The 19,618-nt window shown below is 40.1% G+C and overlaps 1 protein-coding gene across 2 annotated transcripts in view; it reads left to right on the top strand.

The window, feature by feature from the left end:
• LOC111662713 (polyprenol dehydrogenase) overlaps positions 1–16,843 on the top strand; it is a 44,368-nt gene extending 27,525 nt beyond the window's left edge. For both annotated transcript variants that reach the window (XM_023416668.2, XM_023416667.2), the window contains exons 4-7: positions 7,430–7,531; positions 8,235–8,442; positions 10,285–10,492; positions 12,424–16,843. In XM_023416668.2, the coding sequence (XP_023272436.1) occupies positions 7,430–7,531; positions 8,235–8,442; positions 10,285–10,492; positions 12,424–12,600 (695 nt within the window). In that variant the 3' untranslated portion in view covers positions 12,601–16,843. The remainder of the gene's footprint in view (positions 1–7,429; positions 7,532–8,234; positions 8,443–10,284; positions 10,493–12,423) is intronic.
• Positions 16,844–19,618: the final 2,775 nt, after the last annotated feature.

Genomic DNA, 19,618 nt, shown 5'->3' with positions numbered 1-19,618 from the left:
CAGTAGAGAGCAGCAGAAAGCCGGCTGGTTGGGTCTCTGCTTGTGTGTAAGTGGCTGTCAGGTACAGAGACAGCGGCCATGTAGCTGGTGTCATTGAAGTCGATTTCCCTGGACGGGGCCGTGGTGGAATTGATTACTTCTTTTGTAATTGGCAGGCACTGAGGCATAGGGGACAAGAGGGGTGTCTGTAGCCAGATGCTTGTGCACTGAATGAGAATGTGTGGATGTGTGTGTGTGTGTGTGTGTGTGTGTGTGTGTGTGTGTGTGTGTGTGTGTGTGTGTGTGTGTGTGTGTGTGTGTGTGTGTGTGTGTGTGTGTGTGTATTTGAGTGCGACAGTAATGGATTCTCATTAGTATGTGAGGCAGGAGCTTTAAACATCTCTGTCCAAACCCCCTTTGGCATCCTTCCTAGTGTTTGCACATTTGTCTGTTATGTGAAATGCGAGACAGCTCATAATATACATGTAGTGTATAGGCTGCAGAGGTGATTGTCGAAGTGGGGACTTGTGGACAATTGTCGAAGTCCTTGAGGAGATTTCAAGATGTCACCAGTGGCAAAGAATTTTCTCTCACTACAAAGTATCCTAATATATTTTATGGAATAGAAAGGGTAGACTGTTCATTTGAGTCACTTTGAACACAATTAAAGGAAAAATCTGCTATTTTCAGCGTCCCTAACCCTAACCCTATTCTCAAATTGTGATTATGCTAATTTTGAACTCGCCACCTTCGCCAACGTATATCAGGGCAAGCAGATGATGCAGATGATGTGCCACCTAAAGCTTTCCAAGTAAAATCCAGAGACTTGATATACCTGAACATGGTTATATATAAATATAGTAAATATATAGTAAAAAAAACCTGTCAGTTTCTGTCAGATCTGAATATACCCACAAGCTTTGTGTGTTTGTGCTGTTGTACAGTTGTGGACACATGTATGTATATCTATAAACTCTAGTTTTCTTTATAAATATGTAAAGGTGTGTTTGGTCCTATTATGCTGCAGTGTATTGTCCAGTCTAACAAAGGTACTGTCCCTAGAAAACCTCAAGTACAATCCTGTGGAAATATGCTAATGACTTTAGACTGCAAGTGGGCTTTAGCCAATGAGGCTTAAACTATTTTACTTTAAATTATGAACACACACACACACAAACACACACACACACACACACACACACACACACACACACACACACACACACACACACCAGATACAGGGTATTTCTGTATTTTTGCCACAGGCAGTGCTGTCTGTCCACTAACTTTAGTCACGGTGCACTTGAAAGTAACACTTTCTGCCTCTAACCATAGGCCTACATTAACAGTGTGAAGCAAGGGAACCTGTGTGTTTGTGTATGTGTGTTTGTCTGCCTAACACACATTAAATTACCTCTCAGCTTAGGTAACCCAGCTGCTCCCTTCTCATAAAAACTGCCGTTATTTTACCAAAACTCTTTCACTCCAATTAACATTTTTTAGTCACCTTTGTTTTTACTTAGTTCAGTAATTAAAGTAATCAAACCAGATGTTGAAATATTTGTTTAAAGACAAATATGTCTTTGTCCAAAAAGGAGTATGATATTGTATGCATTTCTGAAAAGCAGTATTGGAAATGGAAGTGCTTGCGTGTACAAGGCATGCATGTGAGTGTTTATTTGTATTAGGGCTATTTGTGTGTGTAAGACAGACTTACAATATACACAGGTTAGAATTGACAGTTTTCTTGACTTGGGTTAGTATCATCCTATTAACACTACAAGCTGAAGCTGTCTGGGGCACCAGCCAGCCTCCTTTCTCCCATCTCAGCTGAATAAAAAAGTCTGTGGAGGAGCTCATACTGGCACAATGCCCAGACCTAATATTCTTGGATATCACTGTGTTGTTTATCAGACAGCTCAAAGTGAAACTATTTATACTTTCTTGTCCGGGTCTCATAAGAGGAGGTTTCAGAGGGGTTTCAGAGGGGACTGCTCATTCATCCTTTTGTATTTTCACTCTTTTTTTTTAGACAATATTGTTGCCAGGGAGGGAGAGGAAGTGAGACACTGCAGTGGGATGTGATCCAAAATGTTAGAAGGATTCAGAAAAAACCTATTACTCAACAATCATCTTATACTGTGTTGTATTTTGAGCAAAAATTAATAGAATTGATCATCCAAACGTTTCTGAAGATGTTTGCCCACATTAAAACTACCTATTTGTTGTCCAAACAGTCATGGAACTGTGACAGTAAAGCATTTGCCGAAAATGAACTGCATATCAAGGTGTTAACTGTCAGTTTTAAAGCATGTGAGGAATGCAAGATCACAGGCCTTTTGGCAAGCATAAGAGAAATCAATGTGTTTACCAGCGATGCATTTTAATATCAGATTTAGGTGTAATCCAGCTTAATCATATCTACTGTAGTGACAATGAGGACACAAGATGCATATTAAAGCCAGGTGGAAAGAGGGGATTTATGGTGAGAGAAGCAGGCAGTGATCCCTCATAATTTTTTTTTTATTAAATTGCTCTTTTAAAGTTATTTGTTTTTGCAAAGAAACACCAGTTAGAGCAGAGGATGCTTTGGCATGAAGGCAAGAAATTGAACTCTTGTACTATTTGTAAATATTAAAGGATGAGCATCAGCCGACTTATATACAGTATTAGTTACCTGCTTTTTAAGAAGAGACCTGTTCTCACATTTGTTCGGATATTCCAAGCAGGCGGTGTTGAAAGCGTGGCAGTGCAGCAGAGCATGTAAAAGTAAGATTTTCATGGACGTTTCTGAAGCTTAACCGGTATTGCATTTTTACCTTTCACAAATTTTAATCACAAGTGGACCAAACTTGATGAAAAGTAATAAAAGTTTTCTCAACTTGAAACTTTATTTATGTAAGAAAGTAGCACAAGATGTTACAGTTAACTTTCTGAACCATTATCCCAGTTGCAATATTTACTTTAAAAAAAAAAATGTGAAAAAGAAGTGACTCTCTGTAGTATTAGTGTTACAATTCATAATGAAGCTTAGAAAAATTGGGTCCACTCCAATCCACTGAGTTCTTGAAGTTATTGTCTTGATTGAACTAATTAACAGTAATAGTGTTTTTGTATTCTATGTTAGACCTGTTTCACATCTTACTTCTGTTAAAAGTCGGGTAAACTCCAGAAGTTGAGTATAAACTGTTACCAAAGGATTGGATTGGGCTTTTAAGAAGAAATTCTTTAAGGTTTAGCTGCTCTAAAGGCAGAAATAATCTCACCAGCTTTACTAGTGCATAACCTTTGACCTATCAACAGAGTAAATGGAACCAGTGAAAGGTGCCTCTTTTGCTACTGTAGTGGCACTACTGAACTACTGTTGTGCACTGATGTGGCAGGAACCATTTATAATCAGATTTAGTGTTCAAAATTACAGATGCGGTTGTGTAACACTCTTGCGTCTGTTTGTCCATCCACATGGGACACAAAGAGCAAGTGGTTGAAATGCAAAGACAGAGCTCTGTTTACAGCAGTAGAAGTGGAAAGAGGAAAAGGAAGATGATGGTGTGAAAGCCCCGAAGCAGAGTTGGTCATAGCATCTCTTCCATGAAACTGTCCTTTGACTTTTGCCCCCTTCAAGACTTCAGTCATAAATGTGACATGGTGCATTCAAGTGTCTTTGTTTTAATACCAAAAAGCAGACTGTTGCAAAAACCCAATGTTTTGTAGGCAATAGTCGAGTACTATGGACAAACAACAACAAATATGGCACTGCAGATATTTTGATTTGTCATATTAAGAAAAGCACAGGTGTAAATAATAAAATTAACTATGGCTCCTCCAACCCTCTGATACGACCCATAGGAGTGTCTCCTGAAATAGCGCCCCTATGGCGGCATGCGTACCAGACCTCAGTTGTCATGGTTACCATAATAAACACACGACAGTACTGAGAGTGGCGTACCAAACGTTGTCGTGGTTACTAATAACGGTAATGGCTTGGTTAGGTTTAGGCATAAAAACTGCTTGGTTAGGGTTGGGAAAAGATCATGGTTTGTGTTGAAATAAGTGCTTCCTCAACATCAGACGATCTTTGTTGTCATGGTTACAATAATAACCACAAAAGATCATGGATAGTAGACACAATATAAGCTACTGGTTTCACATGGGAATCGAACATCGATCTCCTGTGTCATATTCCTGTGTGTTGTTGACCCATCTCTCTACCACAGCCTCCTCCTCACACAGACTTTGTCGCTCTATATCCTACGCCACGCCAGTTTTCCCTTTGCTCCTGTCATAATTACTACGAGCACTAGATGTCATTTAACAACAAAAACGAATGAGAAAAAACTATGAGCCATAATAAGCTGCTGAACAAACGATCTGTCTGCTCATTTTTCACAGGAAGACAGTCTCCTTTGAGGCCTTTCTGTGGCAGCTTTTGACATGGGTTGTTGTGGAAAAAAAGGACAAAGACATTTTTAAAACATCAAATAATTGCAATTGTTGAGTGGTTTTTACATTGCAATTGAGTAGTCATCCTCTCCCTCATCTGTTTCTTTAACAGGAATATGCCATAAGATCTCTCACTGGATCTCTAAAGTTAGACCCAGTGCCCCACTAACCATCTCAGTGTGTAGCCATATAGTTTGTCAGTTTAGATAACTGTGGCAATGTCATTGTAGATTGTAGCTTGGCGTGATCGTACATTAGTAGTAGTAAAATAGGTTTGTAAGACATTTAGAATAGTAGAAAGTGGAAATATATAATTAAATCCATAACAAATACAATTTAGTTGCATATGAATCAACCTAATTTCAAACTACAATAAGATGACTTTAATGGTTGTTGACATTGCTTTGTGCTACCTAAAAGTACCACATCAGTGTCTTAGAAAATGTCTCAAGGTTCCATGTTTTATTAAACCAAAGAGCCACACTCGTTTTACTGTAACATTAACTCAGAATTGATTGAAATAATAATAATTACCAATAATTAAAGTATTCATTTAATTTATCTTCCACATTTAGTAAGTTAACATGCAGCTCAAATGAAAATTAATGATGAATTTGAAAAAGAGATCCAATGGATCTTAAACAGCAAGCATGTCTCCAAAGGCAGGTCCTGTCATCAGTTTCAAAAAATTCCTCTGTAACAAAAACACAGTCAGTGTGTGTGTTTGCCTATTGAATTTAGGAAGCCGAGCTTTGTAGAAGATCCTGGGGTCTTAATACTGGGCTGGTGGCAGCAGGCCCACACCCGATCGATGGCATTTCACTCCCAGTGGGCCTTCTAGATATGACTGGCCTATCTGACAGGGCCCAACACACACACACACACACACACACACACACACACACACACACACACACACACACACACACAGAGCACCTGTTTTCAGGGTAATGCGCATGTGCACACCTGCACAATTTGCTCACTGGTACTATCCAGATGCGCGCGTGCTAACACACACACATACATTGAGACAAACTTGTGCTTATGGTCATTGAAATGCGCGCACCTACTCTCTGCTATCTTTCTGTTCCTTTCTCCTCTAATCTTTCCTTCTCTCACACTCACACGCGCACGCACACACACGCACACACCACACACACAAATACTCAGCAGGAGGTGAGTGGCATGGCTTGGAGATAAGGCTGCTATCAGACCTTCATCAGGGACGGCTGTACTCTCATCTGTCACGGCTGCCTTTTTCTCTATCAGTTCCATCAACTCTTCTTCCCCCTGCTCCCTCTCAGTCTTCTTCCTGTCCTTGTCCATTATATTTGACCCTCTACAGGCTCACTTGAGTCATTGGGAGGAACAAGATATTATTTTCTTGATGTTTGAAAGACATGGTCTTCTTTCTGTAAATGCCAGTGCACTTGTGTTGTAGTACTTTGGCAGTAGCTGTTTAAAGATTTGTCAAATACTAAAAAAGTCATTCAAAGCCCAACAGGAACCCACAATATTTTTTTTTTTTAACTTTCCCATCTCCAAGTGTTAGTAAGTGAAATCAAACCCTGCAATGCGCATGCAGTGGAGGATGGTGGGTGGAGGTACAAATTAAAACATTTCTGGAAGAGATGAGATTTCAATTTAGTGCTGAAGATTAGAAGTGACTCTGCAGTACTGTGTGAATTGGGAAGGTCATTCTACCAACAGAGAGCCTGTAATGAAAAGAGAAATGAGCATTCTTGCTTTTATTTATTGCAATAGTCAATAAAGGAGAAGACGATGCAAAAAACAAAACAAAACAGGGAAAGACTAAAAACTAGATCCAAATACAAAGCTCTAGACCCAGCTGGAAAATATCTACAAAAGAGACATTGTGAATTTCAATATCAAAATTCTGCTATCAATCTAATACATTTGTAACATTATATCCCACCAGAAGAGGTCACCTGCAAACTAAGCACCCACCATTTGCTGATGAGCCTGGGAGGTTGGGGGGGGGGGGCACGTGTCTAATGTGGGGCAAAAGACATCAAGATTGAAACTGTCAAGAGGAGTAATGACCTGTGTTGAGGTGTGTGATTAAGGAATGTAATGCTGTGTGTGCATTCTGAGTTGACAATCCGCTAAGCGCCTCATAATAGCATCCAGCACTGGCTAGTTACAGCTGCTAAGATATGATTTGATTTACTAAAATAAGTTTGCTATGATTTTCTTGACTGAACAATAATGGTGTATAAAAGAGAATTAGCAAGTTAAAGGTTCCTGTCCATTCTTCACTCTAAATGTTTCTAAACCAGTCTCAAGTTTTCTGAGAGTATTCTCTCTGAATTTTGGAAATATATGTCCCTAAATGTTAAATAAACTGGAAATAGATTGGCTATAGAAAGAAGTTTGGACTCGATGTCAAACTGGATGTGAATGTTCTCACGTCCAAACAGAATCAAACTGTCACAATCATGGTGCCAGAGTACAAGAACAACTTAGACCGACTCTATAAAAATGTAGTAAGAGGATTTCTCAGTGCATTGTCTTTTGCCTCGACAAGTTTTACAAGAGTAGTGCTGGTTTAATATTATCATTCTTTAGTGTGCTAAGCAGATGTCCTCACAAGAAATCTGTGTCTGTCCAACTTTCTAAGTATCGTCAGTTTTCACCATCCCCAAAGTGCATGCACACATACACACACACACTTACTCTGAAGAGTCACTTTCACGCTCTGATGTTACCAGCTCTTGGGCATAGCTTTTCTACCTATGTCTTATCATACATTAGACCTGATATAACGGTGTGTTAAGCTTTGATGGAGTTCAGGAAGAAGTATTAAGTGTGATATAATGTACTGGAGCAACAGAAGCGTAATGCTGCCAGCAAGAAGCCACCAAGCCTGCTGTAAGAGGTGATTAATACACTCTTTGATGTCTTACCACTAAAATGGCTAGCAGAAATAATCCGTTTACAATGGCTATGATGTGTGTGTGTGTGTGTGTGTGTGTGTCCATTCTAGTGGAGTTCAATATACTGGACCTAGCCTCTTTGCAGTCTGTCCGTCAGTTTGTCCAAAGCTTCAAGGAGCGGGACCTGCCGCTAAACATCCTGGTAAATAATGGTGAGTGATGGAAATATCATGTTCTAGCCATATGTGGGCTGTGTACTGTAACTCATTAATTTGGGCAGTTGTTCCCAATCTTTTACTCCTACACTGACACCATCTGTCCGGTTCCAAATAATGTGTTTTAATCAAGTTTGTATTTGTATGACTACCACTTGGACTGGCAGAGGCTGCATGTTTCAACCATTTTTCCCATTATTTTTTTCTATATCAGCTTCTATGCTTGGCTGCATACTAGTTTTCATGCACTCTCATTGACAGTATGTATTGTTCAGGATGCAGATGTGATCTGTCTCCTTACTGATGAGCCAGCCACTGTCATTGCCAATACCATCAGTAAACACAGCCCACAGGAAAACAATACAAGGACAAAGTCTTCCTAAAGCCAGCTGGAGAAAAAGAATAGTAATTAATAAAATAATCTTTCAGCCGTCCTCTGTATGAAAGCAACATGCCAGTTAAAGTTCCTGTAAGAATGTGCCATAAAGAACACACACCATGAACTCTCTGCTGAACACTGCAGACACATAGGGGCCCTTAGGAATTCACTGATTTATTGCTGTTCGTAATTATAAGGACTACCAGAGAATTTAGATAGAAGTGTTAAAGTTAATATGCACCGTGTTTGAAAAGCATGCACACTTCAAAAGCTGAAATGTATTTTAGTGTTAATTGCTTCTGTGTGCGTTTTTGTGTCAAGCGGGCGTCATGCTGGTTCCTGAGGGCCGTACTGAAGATGGATTTGAGCAGCACTTTGGGGTGAACTACTTAGGCCACTTCCTGTTGACCTGGCTACTCCTGGATGCACTGAAGGATTCTGGGAAATGTGGTCACTTCTCTCGTGTGGTCAATGTCTCCTCCTCTGCCCACTGCATTGGCAAGATCAGACTAAATGATTTAAATAGCTGGTAAGTTCAACCATACACACACATAAACACACACACACACACACACACACACACACACACACACACACACACACACACACACACACACACACTGATATGCAAACATTACATTCAAATATTGAGTGAATGGTTTACTGCAAATAATAAATGATGAAAATCAGTACAGAAATACAAAAATTAAAAATGACCTGCTTGTTAGATGTGCAAACATTCAAAACAAGAAAAACTAATTCTTGCACTTAACTCTAATGCTTGCTGGTTGTTAGCCATTAGTAATGTCTAGCATCATTTAGCAGTCACAACCATATCTAATGTTGTATTACATATCTGCCCATTTACATAACAAGCTATGTTAAGGAAACACTTATTCAGCCCTGCTGTGTTGTTTTATTTGGAAGAACATTTGAAGTACAAACCTGTCACACTCACCTGCACGCTCTCTCTATGCTGGCCTCGCCAACACAAGAGTCTCAGTTTCTGCTGGCAACTGTTGGCTCCAGTTGGCCCAGTATCATGCCAGCCCGCAGCGCTGCTGTCCAGAAGTATTAGCAGTCTAAACATCTTCATTGTGTTGTTTCATTGCCATAGTGGTGGGCTATTGTGCAGTGTGCCTAGACTCTCAGGACATGTTACAAAATCTTAACTAGCCTTTAATATCCCAATCCAATACAAAATCCCTTCAATCCAATATGCTGGCATGGCTGTAGTGATGCCCTCTAGGATTTTTGGAAGAGGACAGAACAAACAAGACTCATTATATTTTACACTCGCACCAACTGTTACCTAAAATAAAATACCTAATAAAATTGAACATCATTATCCTGAAGTGAATTTGATACTCAGACAGTCTCGTTTTGCAGACGTGTGTATCCTTGGGACAAGCTTTACACACAGTATATCAGTATACTATTATAATATTACAAGTCTGTGCGACAACAATTTAAGCAATAATCAACAAAACGCACACACAAAGAGCAGATATACAAAAAGAAATGCATTGTATCCATCACTGTTAGACAGATGTCAGAAGTGCAGATACTTAACTTTCCAGAAGATGGCGTACATTGGCATGTCTCTGTCCACAGGCCTAAACTGCTGCTGCTCTTACTTACATTGCTGATAGGTGGCGCAGGCTGCAGCACCACTGAAAAGCCAGGCACAAAACACACATCAGAAATATTTTATGTTATATTATGAGAAGTGTAAAGAATTTTTCAGTTCATTATGAAACTGTGGTGGGAGAAATTTAGTCCAGGTACTGAATGACAAACACTGTGGCACATTTACCAGGTAGTAAGAGAAGAAGAATGCTCTGCAGAGCAAGAAACATCCATGAAACGTGGCCATGTGCAATGTGCCACCTGACTTATCCAAGCATCTGAAGTGCACTTTAAGCACACAGTGTATAGGTGTTGTGCACCCGCCTATGTAGGTACATATTACTCTCTTGGTAATGTGCCCTTAAAATAACAGTGAAATACTTTGCCTTGACTTCAGACCAGGTTTTTGATGGTGTTTCACTTTGCACCTGTGAGTCACTGTGCAAACTTGACTATTGAATGGTAAATGAGCCACAGTCGTCCCCATTGAACCTTAGGATGCAGAGAGGTCTTGTTTAGTTTCAGTGTAAGACGAACTTATCCGTCTGAACAAGAACACTTTCTTCTTCCATGAGAATATAGATATACTATCTTTTGTGGAAACAATTGATTTGAATGAACTGAAGAAGAAAACTGAGCCAGAAGTTTACCTGCCTGTTATCATTGTTGTATTTGAACAGAGGCACATTTCATTGTTTTTATTTAAAGGTCTGACCTTGTTTCTTGCTTCCTCTCTCTTCAGCCAGTGTTATTCAGCCCATGCTGCTTATTGTCACAGTAAGCTGGCCCAGCTGTTATTTAGCTCCCATCTCCACCAGGAGCTGCAGCATGGAGGTTCCCCAGTGAGTTCATGTGCTGTGGATCCTGGCATGGTGGATACAGCTCTGTACCGCCACCTCTGGATGCCCCTCCGTCTGGCACACAGCACTGTTGCTCACCTCCTTTTGAGGGTAAAAAACACATCAGGATGACATAAATCAAGTTTGATTTACTCTCATATTAAAAAAAAAAAAACTGTCATTAACTTTGAAGCCTACATCATTTGCTTTCCTGGAAAGAAACTGCTGCTGTCACTGTTCAGTTTTGCTCAAGGTACCACAGTGACCTGAAACATCAAACTCGACTGCAGATAATGTTCAGAATTTTATTAAACAAGATGAAACACAGACACTCATTCATACGCACACAAATACACACAGTCTATCCACATCGCTGAAAATGGAAGTGCTACTAAAAATCAAAGCAGGCTCTTCACTGTGTGTTAGATTTTAAAACATTTCTTGCATAGCTTAAAGTGGTGGCCGCAGGCTGTTGTTAATGTCCCTGGCATTTAATGGAAGGAGACGTGTGAGCGTGTTTGAGCCCAAAACTGCAATTGTCACAGGCATTTGCCTCAGAGCACAACCTGTGGGATGATTCTGCCCCACATACGCAAACACATAAATCACAAGCTCATGCATGTAATCATTAACACACACACACGCACGCACAAACACACACAAACCGATTCTCTCAGTGAAAGAAGATGGATAAAGATAAAAATGAGAGAGAGAGAGAGAGAGAGAGAGAGAGAGAGAGAGAGAGAGAGAGAGAGAGAGAGAGAGAGAGAACAGACCAGGCAATGTTCAGGGAGGTGGAAAAGAAACAAAACAATCCAATCATGAATAAAAATAAAACAAAATACTCTAAACTAAACTAAAAAACTCTCAACCCTCAAACAGTAGTTTAAACTTTTGGTGTCCAAGTAATGTTTTCAGTGAAATGAAATGTACCCCTCAGGTTGTGCTAAAAAGACTAGTATGAAAAATAAGGATTAGAAAAAGAAGAAATATGATGATAAAAAAAGTGAGGCGCAAGTGAGGTCGTGTTGAAGAAAATCTTTCATTTTATCTGAATATGATGTGTTCACATGCAGCATTTTTACCTGAACAGGCTGAGTTTTAGTCAGAAAATAAGGTAAATGCAAGGCACTTAGTATTCTGACGCTCTTTAAAACATCAATGAAACCTGCAGCACCTTTGGGAAACATGACACAATCAATATTCGTAGGAAGTCGTCATTATTATTAGCGAATATTGTTTAAAAAAATGCAGTGTCCTTGGCGAGCAGAGCAGTGAAATCAGATACAACAGAGCAAGAAGCAAGCCAAAATGAGTGGCTTGTTGTCATGGAAACATTTTTTAATATATATTTTAGTTTTTTCTCTTCACAGAAAGTGTTCTAGGAAGCATCTTTCCGAGCTACAGTATAACCCCTCCATTTATGAACAGACCTCTAAACTACAGACAACAAAATGAATATTAAAGCACAAGCTGTGTTTGCTTGTATTGTCAAAAATGCAGCTCTGCAAGCAAAATAATTCATTCAGAACAATTAAAATTCATGTTGGGAAATACAGTCGAGTACTACGGCATACAGTGACAAACACATACACACACGCACTACTTCACACACAAGTATGCCAGTGTACTGTTGATGCTCTCAGGATGTGATCCCCTCTCTGCTCTGAAACCTGCTCCTGGTCTCACAGCTGACACTGAGATCATTGTTAAAAAGCATCAACACTAACACTCAGGCACATGCACACTTATGCATGCAGACACACACACACAGACGCATACCCTGAGCCTTCTTTTCACTGACACTAACGTACAATGACATCAGTCCTCCTCTGGCATTCTCTCACACTCACTCACTCACACACACACGCACGCACGCACACACACACACGGTCTTTGTTTTTGCAGTGATAACTTGTTGTTGAACTTGTCATCCTGCAGTCACTCCAAATCCTTTTGATGTTTATGTATTTTTGGTATGCAATGATTTTTTTTAAATTTAGATGTGTGTGTGTATGTGTGTTCGCATGTATTGTCCACAGACTCCTGCAGAGGGGGCTGCCACAGTGCTGTATGCTGCCCTATCACCGGCCCTGGAGGGGGAGTTTGGAGGAGGCTACTGGGCCAATGGGTGCAGGGAGATGACAACACCGCCGACCTTTGACCCCCAGCTTCAGCTGAGCCTATGGGAGACCAGCCTCCAGTTACTAGGCCTGTAGTAGCATCGGACTAAAGGACAACCAACAGGACTCCACCCTGAAGAAAAAATCAGATACAGACCCTGAACTCGGGCCAGCCAGCCAGCCAGCCACCTTCCTTCTCCTCCTCCCTTTTTTCTCAGTATTTTTTCTGTTCATACCTCACATCGAGGTGTTTGTAGCGCTTTATGTTGACAGTGTCACAATCCACCGCTGGACTGTGATTGGTTATTTGGCAAGAAAAGACCTCCTTTTGGTTCCAGACCCGCCAAAAAAGGGCTACTGGTCATGGAAGACATTTTTTTTGTTTTTCACTGTGAGACAGCAAACATACGTACGCGTACAAACACACTCTAGGGTTACATTGATACATGAGTCTACTGTCATATATGCTGGGCAGATGCCGACATCAGTTGACAATTTTTCGATCGTAGCTAACCTCAGATGTCTAGCCAGAGAAATCATTTCACAGTGTTGTATTCAAAAACCTGCTATGGCACCTCCTCCACTCTGCCTTAATGTCACTAGTCTGGCTTTCAATAAAGAGTTTCACTGTCCACAGTAAACTAAATGCTCTTTCAGAGGCTTTTCCATACAAATATAAAATTCAAGGTATGGAAATAGGCTGAATTTTGGCACAGCATACTGGCTGTAAAATCACGTCGGTCAAACCCTAGCACATGCTCTCTCTCTCTCACACACACACACACGCGCACACACACACACACACACACATTCATGCACCATGACAATGATCGGTCTCCAAATCTGAACCCGCCTTGCTGTGGCGGGGGAATGTGATGTCATGACTTTGCTTTGACACATCACAGTGATTTCCTAGCTTGTCTTGCCATCCCGGCCATTTTACTGGGAGCTCCTTGTTCTTTTGGTACGTTCTTGTGCTTTTGCTGGTTACTACTGTACTCAATCCTCATGTTAACTGCTGGTTGTAGTTGTATGATAAGCTGTGTTTAAAAAAAAAAAAAAAAAAAAAAAAAGGTGAATTCTGCTGTTCTCATGAAGATGCTGGGAAAACGTTATCAACTCCTCCATCCTCCATCTCTCTCTACCGCTCTAAAATCCAACAAAAGACACTCCTTTGGACTGATGTAGGGATTTGGGAAGACACTGAAAAAAAGAAGAGATCCCATGTAAAAGTAGGGCCAAATGTAGAGCGATTCCCCTCTATAGACTGGAGGGTGATGGGACATTTGTTTTCGTTCTGGGGAATTTTCTTGCTGTTGACATTTTCTGAAGCCAGGATTTCCAGACGTTTCTGTTTGCTTTTGTCTGCTCAGAAACAAAAAGGGAAGGATGGGGAACCAACCTCCTCTTCGATCTGTCCCGGTTTTCCTTTGTGATCTGTGTTAATCGGTTTTACTGTGCCTGTGATACGTGTGTGTGTGTGTGTGCGTGTGTGTGTGTGTGTGTGTGTGCGTGTGTGTGTGCGTGTGTGTGTGCTTTATTACGCATGAGTTAAGAATTAACTCTTGCTATAGACCCAATTCATGTTAATGGATAGCACAACAATGGCCAGTCCAGGAGGAAGAGCGACGGACAGGAGAGAGAGGGAAAGCACTTTTTTTTTTCAGCATTCAATCTGTGATTGGTTCCTCATTGCTGCTGCTGCTGGTGGTGCTGCTTCCTCATTTGGCGCTGCTCCCAGTGCATTGTGGGATTGAGATTTCCCAGTGGTGAGAATCAAACTCCATCTGCTAAGCTGACACACACTCACTCTCAAACATTGGAAGCAGTACATCCAGGCACAGGCTTATCTAAACAAGCATACAGCAAACACACACGTCTGTCTCTCATTCAGGAAAATACTCTCATACACGCACACATACACACAGCCATAACGCCATCGCCACTGTGATTAACCATTTTAGCTGTGAAGATTAAAAGTTTTATCTCAAATTGACAAGTTTTGGCTAAAAGTCCTTCCCCACATGCTCTCCCATAGCTGTATGTGTATATTGTTGCTTTGAATACTGCCACTGAGCATCCAGCATTCGTTATTATCTGCCGTATGTGAAGCAATAGTATCACTGTGGTACTGTACCTAATTCAGCCAGTAGCGCAGAGCCAGACATTCAGACTAGGAAAAGAGTCCAAGACTGTGAAAGTGTATAAATGGAAAAGAAACCAGCTTCAGGTTACTCATATATCAGGAATTCTAAATTTCTTTGTCTACATGTAGACATGGGTTAGACATTGAAGACATTAATGTGCACTGTTTTAAATAGTTGAATTTATTTAGCTGTATTAAAAAAAATATATATATGCCAGTTCAGGAGCTGGATCCTCTGAAGGATGCAGTCCACATAAGTCTGGTCCTCAGAAGACCTGAATTGGTCTTGACTGAAAGACCTTGGCTGAGGTGAGGCATGTATGTTTGTTTGGTTTTCAGGCACTTAAGTATTATCTAGCAATCTATAAGTCGGAACTTGGTAATCATGATATCAACTCTCATATGACGACATAAAGGCAGAATAACTCTAGGAAAACACATTACAGCTTGGGTTGGCTGTGATTGGCTTCCATTATAAAGTGACTGAAATGTTTCCAATCAGGCCCGTGTATTTGAAGTGGAAAACAAAAAAATTTGATTGAGGGGAGCTGATTCTAGTCGACCAATCAAGGATCAGTGTGTTGAGGACTTTAATTCGGTTAAATAAATTCAGTTCAGCCTTTAATGTCACTGGATTATGTTGACAAAATATCGCAATCCAGAACCTCACTGTATTTGAAAAGGAAATCCAGTTGGAATAAAATGGGATGTTTGAAATTCAACTTTAAAGCAAAGATTTCCTGAATTTGTTTTTTTTTATAGTGTAGCAGTTAAGTGGAAAATGACTCTAAATGCCAGCAATACTCCTCAGTTTTCAAGTATTTTTTTCTTCTACTTAGTGTTGGAAACAAAGTGTTAATTGCCTCAGTGCTTCCTTGTTTGACTGTGTGGTTCCTCGAGGCTACTGTACTGACGAAACAACAGAACAACAGACAACTAAACCTGGTCCCAGTGAAACAAATGTGCTCCCTTCACACAAATGAAAACACCAGCTTACCACTCAGCAGCGCTCATTTAAAAAAGGACAAGGCTACAGTATGAGCTACATCCTGTCTAAGAGCTAGCGTGTTTTTCACAGTCCAGCGGCTACAGTAGATGTATCAAAACCTGAGAGGGAGAACGTCTGAGCACAAGATTTTCCAAAGACGAGGTGAGGCGGAGTGTGGAGGTCTGTCTTGGTGTTCTTGTTGTGTCAGTGTGCAGAGGGGGCTGCTAAATTATCAATGATTACCTTGTTATATATTTAGCATACTCCTGAAGCGTTCTACACAGACAGGACAACACAGTGAACTTTCTGAACTTGAGTTGAAAGTATAGAAAAAGAGCAAAAACAGCTCAAGTAACTGTCTGTGATATTGTCTGTATGTGATTTACTCGTATATGATCATTTTAAAGTGTTGTCACCGCTGGACGTGGACCAGTGGAGCTGTATGTAGACTGAAAATGCTCTAATAGCCATTATTCTGACTGAACTGGGATTACATTTATATTAAATGTTCTGGTCCCAAGTTCTGCAAATCCTAAATGTGTATATGTATAGGAAGAGATAATAAAGATGTATACAGGGGGTAACCAGATGAACTGAGTCTTTACTCTGGTGGCAGGACCAGCTCCAACACATGCAGACATTTTTCTGTCCTATCACATTTAGGCTAATGCATATACCTGTATAACATTTTCTCATTTGGTTTGAGTGAGACTTTTCACTTGAGTCCCTGCGGGCTGCAAATAAAGGACGTTCCCACCTCAAATCCAGTGTAAACATTCAGTCCATCTGGGCCCCTGAGGATTCATGAAACGTGCAAAATGTTTTATTTTTGTCATTATTTTGTTGTTGTAGGAATACACATTTTATTGCTTTTGCTGTGCCTATGAAGAAAATCTCCCTCATATATGTGTAACTGTGAATTTTCCATGTAGAAATGAGCTTGTAGAAACTGTGATACTGTCTTGTCCTGTGCATTGCTGTAAGTTTTTTCTTCTCTTTGGAGTGAAGGGAATGGAGATGAGGAGTGTGGATGCGTGTGTGTGTGTGTGCATGTGTGCGTGTGTGTGCGCGTGTGTATGTGTGTGTGTATGTGTCTAGATTAGGGAGTTCATGTCCATGTTTTTTGTCGATGGTTGTGACATTCCAGCAGCAGCCACCACCTTTTCTATTATCCAAAGCCTCTCAATAAACATATCATTGTGCCACTCTTGTTCACTGTCCTTTGCACTGTGCGAGTGAGAAACTGTCAGTCCGATGACGCTCAGCATGAGACAGCGAGCCTCGAGCACATTCTGAACTTTTGAGATATTCTCAGATCCATCAGTGAAACTCGCGCACACACATACGCAGAAACACACATTTACTAGGCCACTAGGATTAACTCGAACACATTTTCCCTCTAATTAAACATCAGATTTTGTCCACTTAGTACTCAAGTATCCCACCCCTGATACCTTTAAATAGTCTTATATTATTAAATCCATTTGGCAGGCACTTGTGACCAAAGCAACCTACATTTTTGTCCTGTCATACATCAGGTGTAAATGGAGTTCAGTGTCTTGCTCAAAAAGGACTTTTTCTATGAGCTGAGCTGAGCTATGGTTGACCCAATTTATCAGAGGAGTTTTGTTTTCTATCTGATTGATCATTTTCTAAGCCTCACACCCAGAATTACTGTTGCTCTGCTTGCCAAGTTTTCTATTCTAGCACATCTTATATACCGTTTACATTGTAATGTCCTTGATTTCAGACACTTGCCACAGTAGGTGTCTCTGTGACCACATTTTTCTGATGACAAGCACACACAGACGCACAAGGTGAAAACATTACCAGCCATGCTGCCATGGCTTGTAAAGAGCTTATATTATGCAACAACTGATTTGACGAGATAAACTAAACACTGCACCTTTATCTGCTTTACACTACACACAGAGCACACATGGTCGTCTTCAGATGGTTTAAACTTTGTTGTCACTGACAAGAAGACAGCAATGGGTAGCACCTTCAAAGATTTCATGGATGTGTGTCTTGAAGACTGTGTCCTGCCTGTCACCCGGCATGCTTGTGTTTATAATAAAAACTCCACCGGATAAAACTCTCATACCCCGGGTTGTTTGGATCTGCAGTTTTTTTGCAGGTCAGAATAGATTATTAGCAGTTATAACCTCAGCAGAGAATCACACAGAAAGAAAACTACTGATGCTAGAAATTTCTGATTTTACATAAAATAAATGTATTTTTACTCATTTGAATAAGAAGCTTGAGAGTGAGTGCTGTCTCTTCACGTCTCACCTTGTCATGTCTCCACTCCTCTCAATCTCTAAAAGAAAGAACAGATTAAGAGGGAATAACAGTTAATAACTTCAGCAATGTGGTAAACACAAGAACAACTGATGAATGTTGAAACTTTGATAATATCACAGAAAAAAATGGACACTCTTTTTAAACGTCAATTCACTGTGTATGGTCACCCTCTCTTCTCTCAGAAGAAGTCAAATGACAAACAGGCAGAGACAGTTAATGAACAACTTCAGCAACCAGAAGAACATTTGATCACTGTATGAATTCTAATCATTACAAACAATCAGGATATACTTACATACAATACAATAAGAGGGTTCGCAGTGCATATTATTCCCGCTCCTTTGGTCTCTTTTATTCCTTGCGTTGTTTCCGCTCCTCATCTTAAAAGACAGATGACTGATAAGGGGGAATAACAGTTAACGATTTTAGCAATGATATAAACATTAGACCTGATAAAAATAGAAACAATTAATGTATACTTGTCTTTGTTAATGAGATGGCAGTCTCATCTCATCTATTCTGTGTAAAAGACAGACACAGGGAATAACAGTTAATAAATCTAGCAATCACGTAGAGCAGAAATATTTATTATAGTTTTTATTTTATAATAAAATAGAATAGATACATGTATATGAATAAATACAGGGTTCACAGTGCATGCTGTTTCAGCTTTGCCTGGACTTGTTCTCTCCTCTCTATAGAGGACCAACAAACAACCAGAAGAATAATTTAAATATAAAAGAATTTAAAATATTAACTTGGAATAAATGTTTATTTTTCTTTTTATGCAAGAAGGCTCATGCACTGTGAACCTCGTCTCCTTCGCCTCATCTCATCTCAGATCCTCTGGACTCCTCTTTTCTTTCTTTAAAAGACAAATGCCAGATAAGGCAAAATAACAGTTGATAACTTCAGTGGGATAAACAGAAGAACTACTGATCAATATTTGTGATAGCAACATCAAATAACTGCATGTCTATCTTTTTTAAGTGAGAGAGTGCTGTTTCCTCTCCTCTCCTCTCTCTTAAAGACAAACAGCTGATAAGGGAGGAGACAGTTAATACTTTGAGGTATTTGTAATATTTGGGACGTCATTTCAGAAACACCTGCCACTACTCTCTGACAGGTCTGTCAACAAAACTGTACATTACAGGCCTCGGTACACCATAAAGAGTATATATTTAACTGAGTGCTGACACTGACAGTAACATTAACTTTAGTTTATTACACATTCATGTCACCATTGATCATAGTGTAGTATTTAGAGGGAGCTACTACACCATCAGCACAACACGGTAAAGGACCACTTACCATTCTTTTCATGCTTCTTTCAGAGCAAAGTTGATCTTCATTTAAAAGTTAACACATCTTGGCTCAAAGGTTTCCATCCTTCACAACCAGATCAGTGTGTAATGCTCTGTCCACTGTTGGCTGCTCCAGTTAGCTAGTTATTTCTGTCCCGTCCGTCTTCTTCTTCTGTCAGTCTGACTCTGTCCCTGCAGTTGGATGTTCCCTCTTGTGATTCTCACTCCTCACTCAGACTGAACTCTTAAGTTTAATCTGAACTGATGAGGAGTCTGCAACATTAGATCAAGTTGTATGTTTTTTCTAGCTCTAGAAAACACATTCAACTTTATTCGTTACTGTAGAGAAGAAGGAAGAAATCCATCTAAAAC

This window comes from Seriola lalandi, unplaced genomic scaffold, assembly GCF_002814215.2.
Source record: "Seriola lalandi dorsalis isolate HSWRI2012SDOR001 ecotype SW California unplaced genomic scaffold, Sedor1 jcf7180002054568, whole genome shotgun sequence".
NCBI lineage: Eukaryota > Metazoa > Chordata > Actinopteri > Carangiformes > Carangidae > Seriola > Seriola lalandi.
The sequence above is the reverse complement of the archived record's forward strand: the minus strand, read 5'-3'. Positions and strand labels throughout refer to the sequence as shown.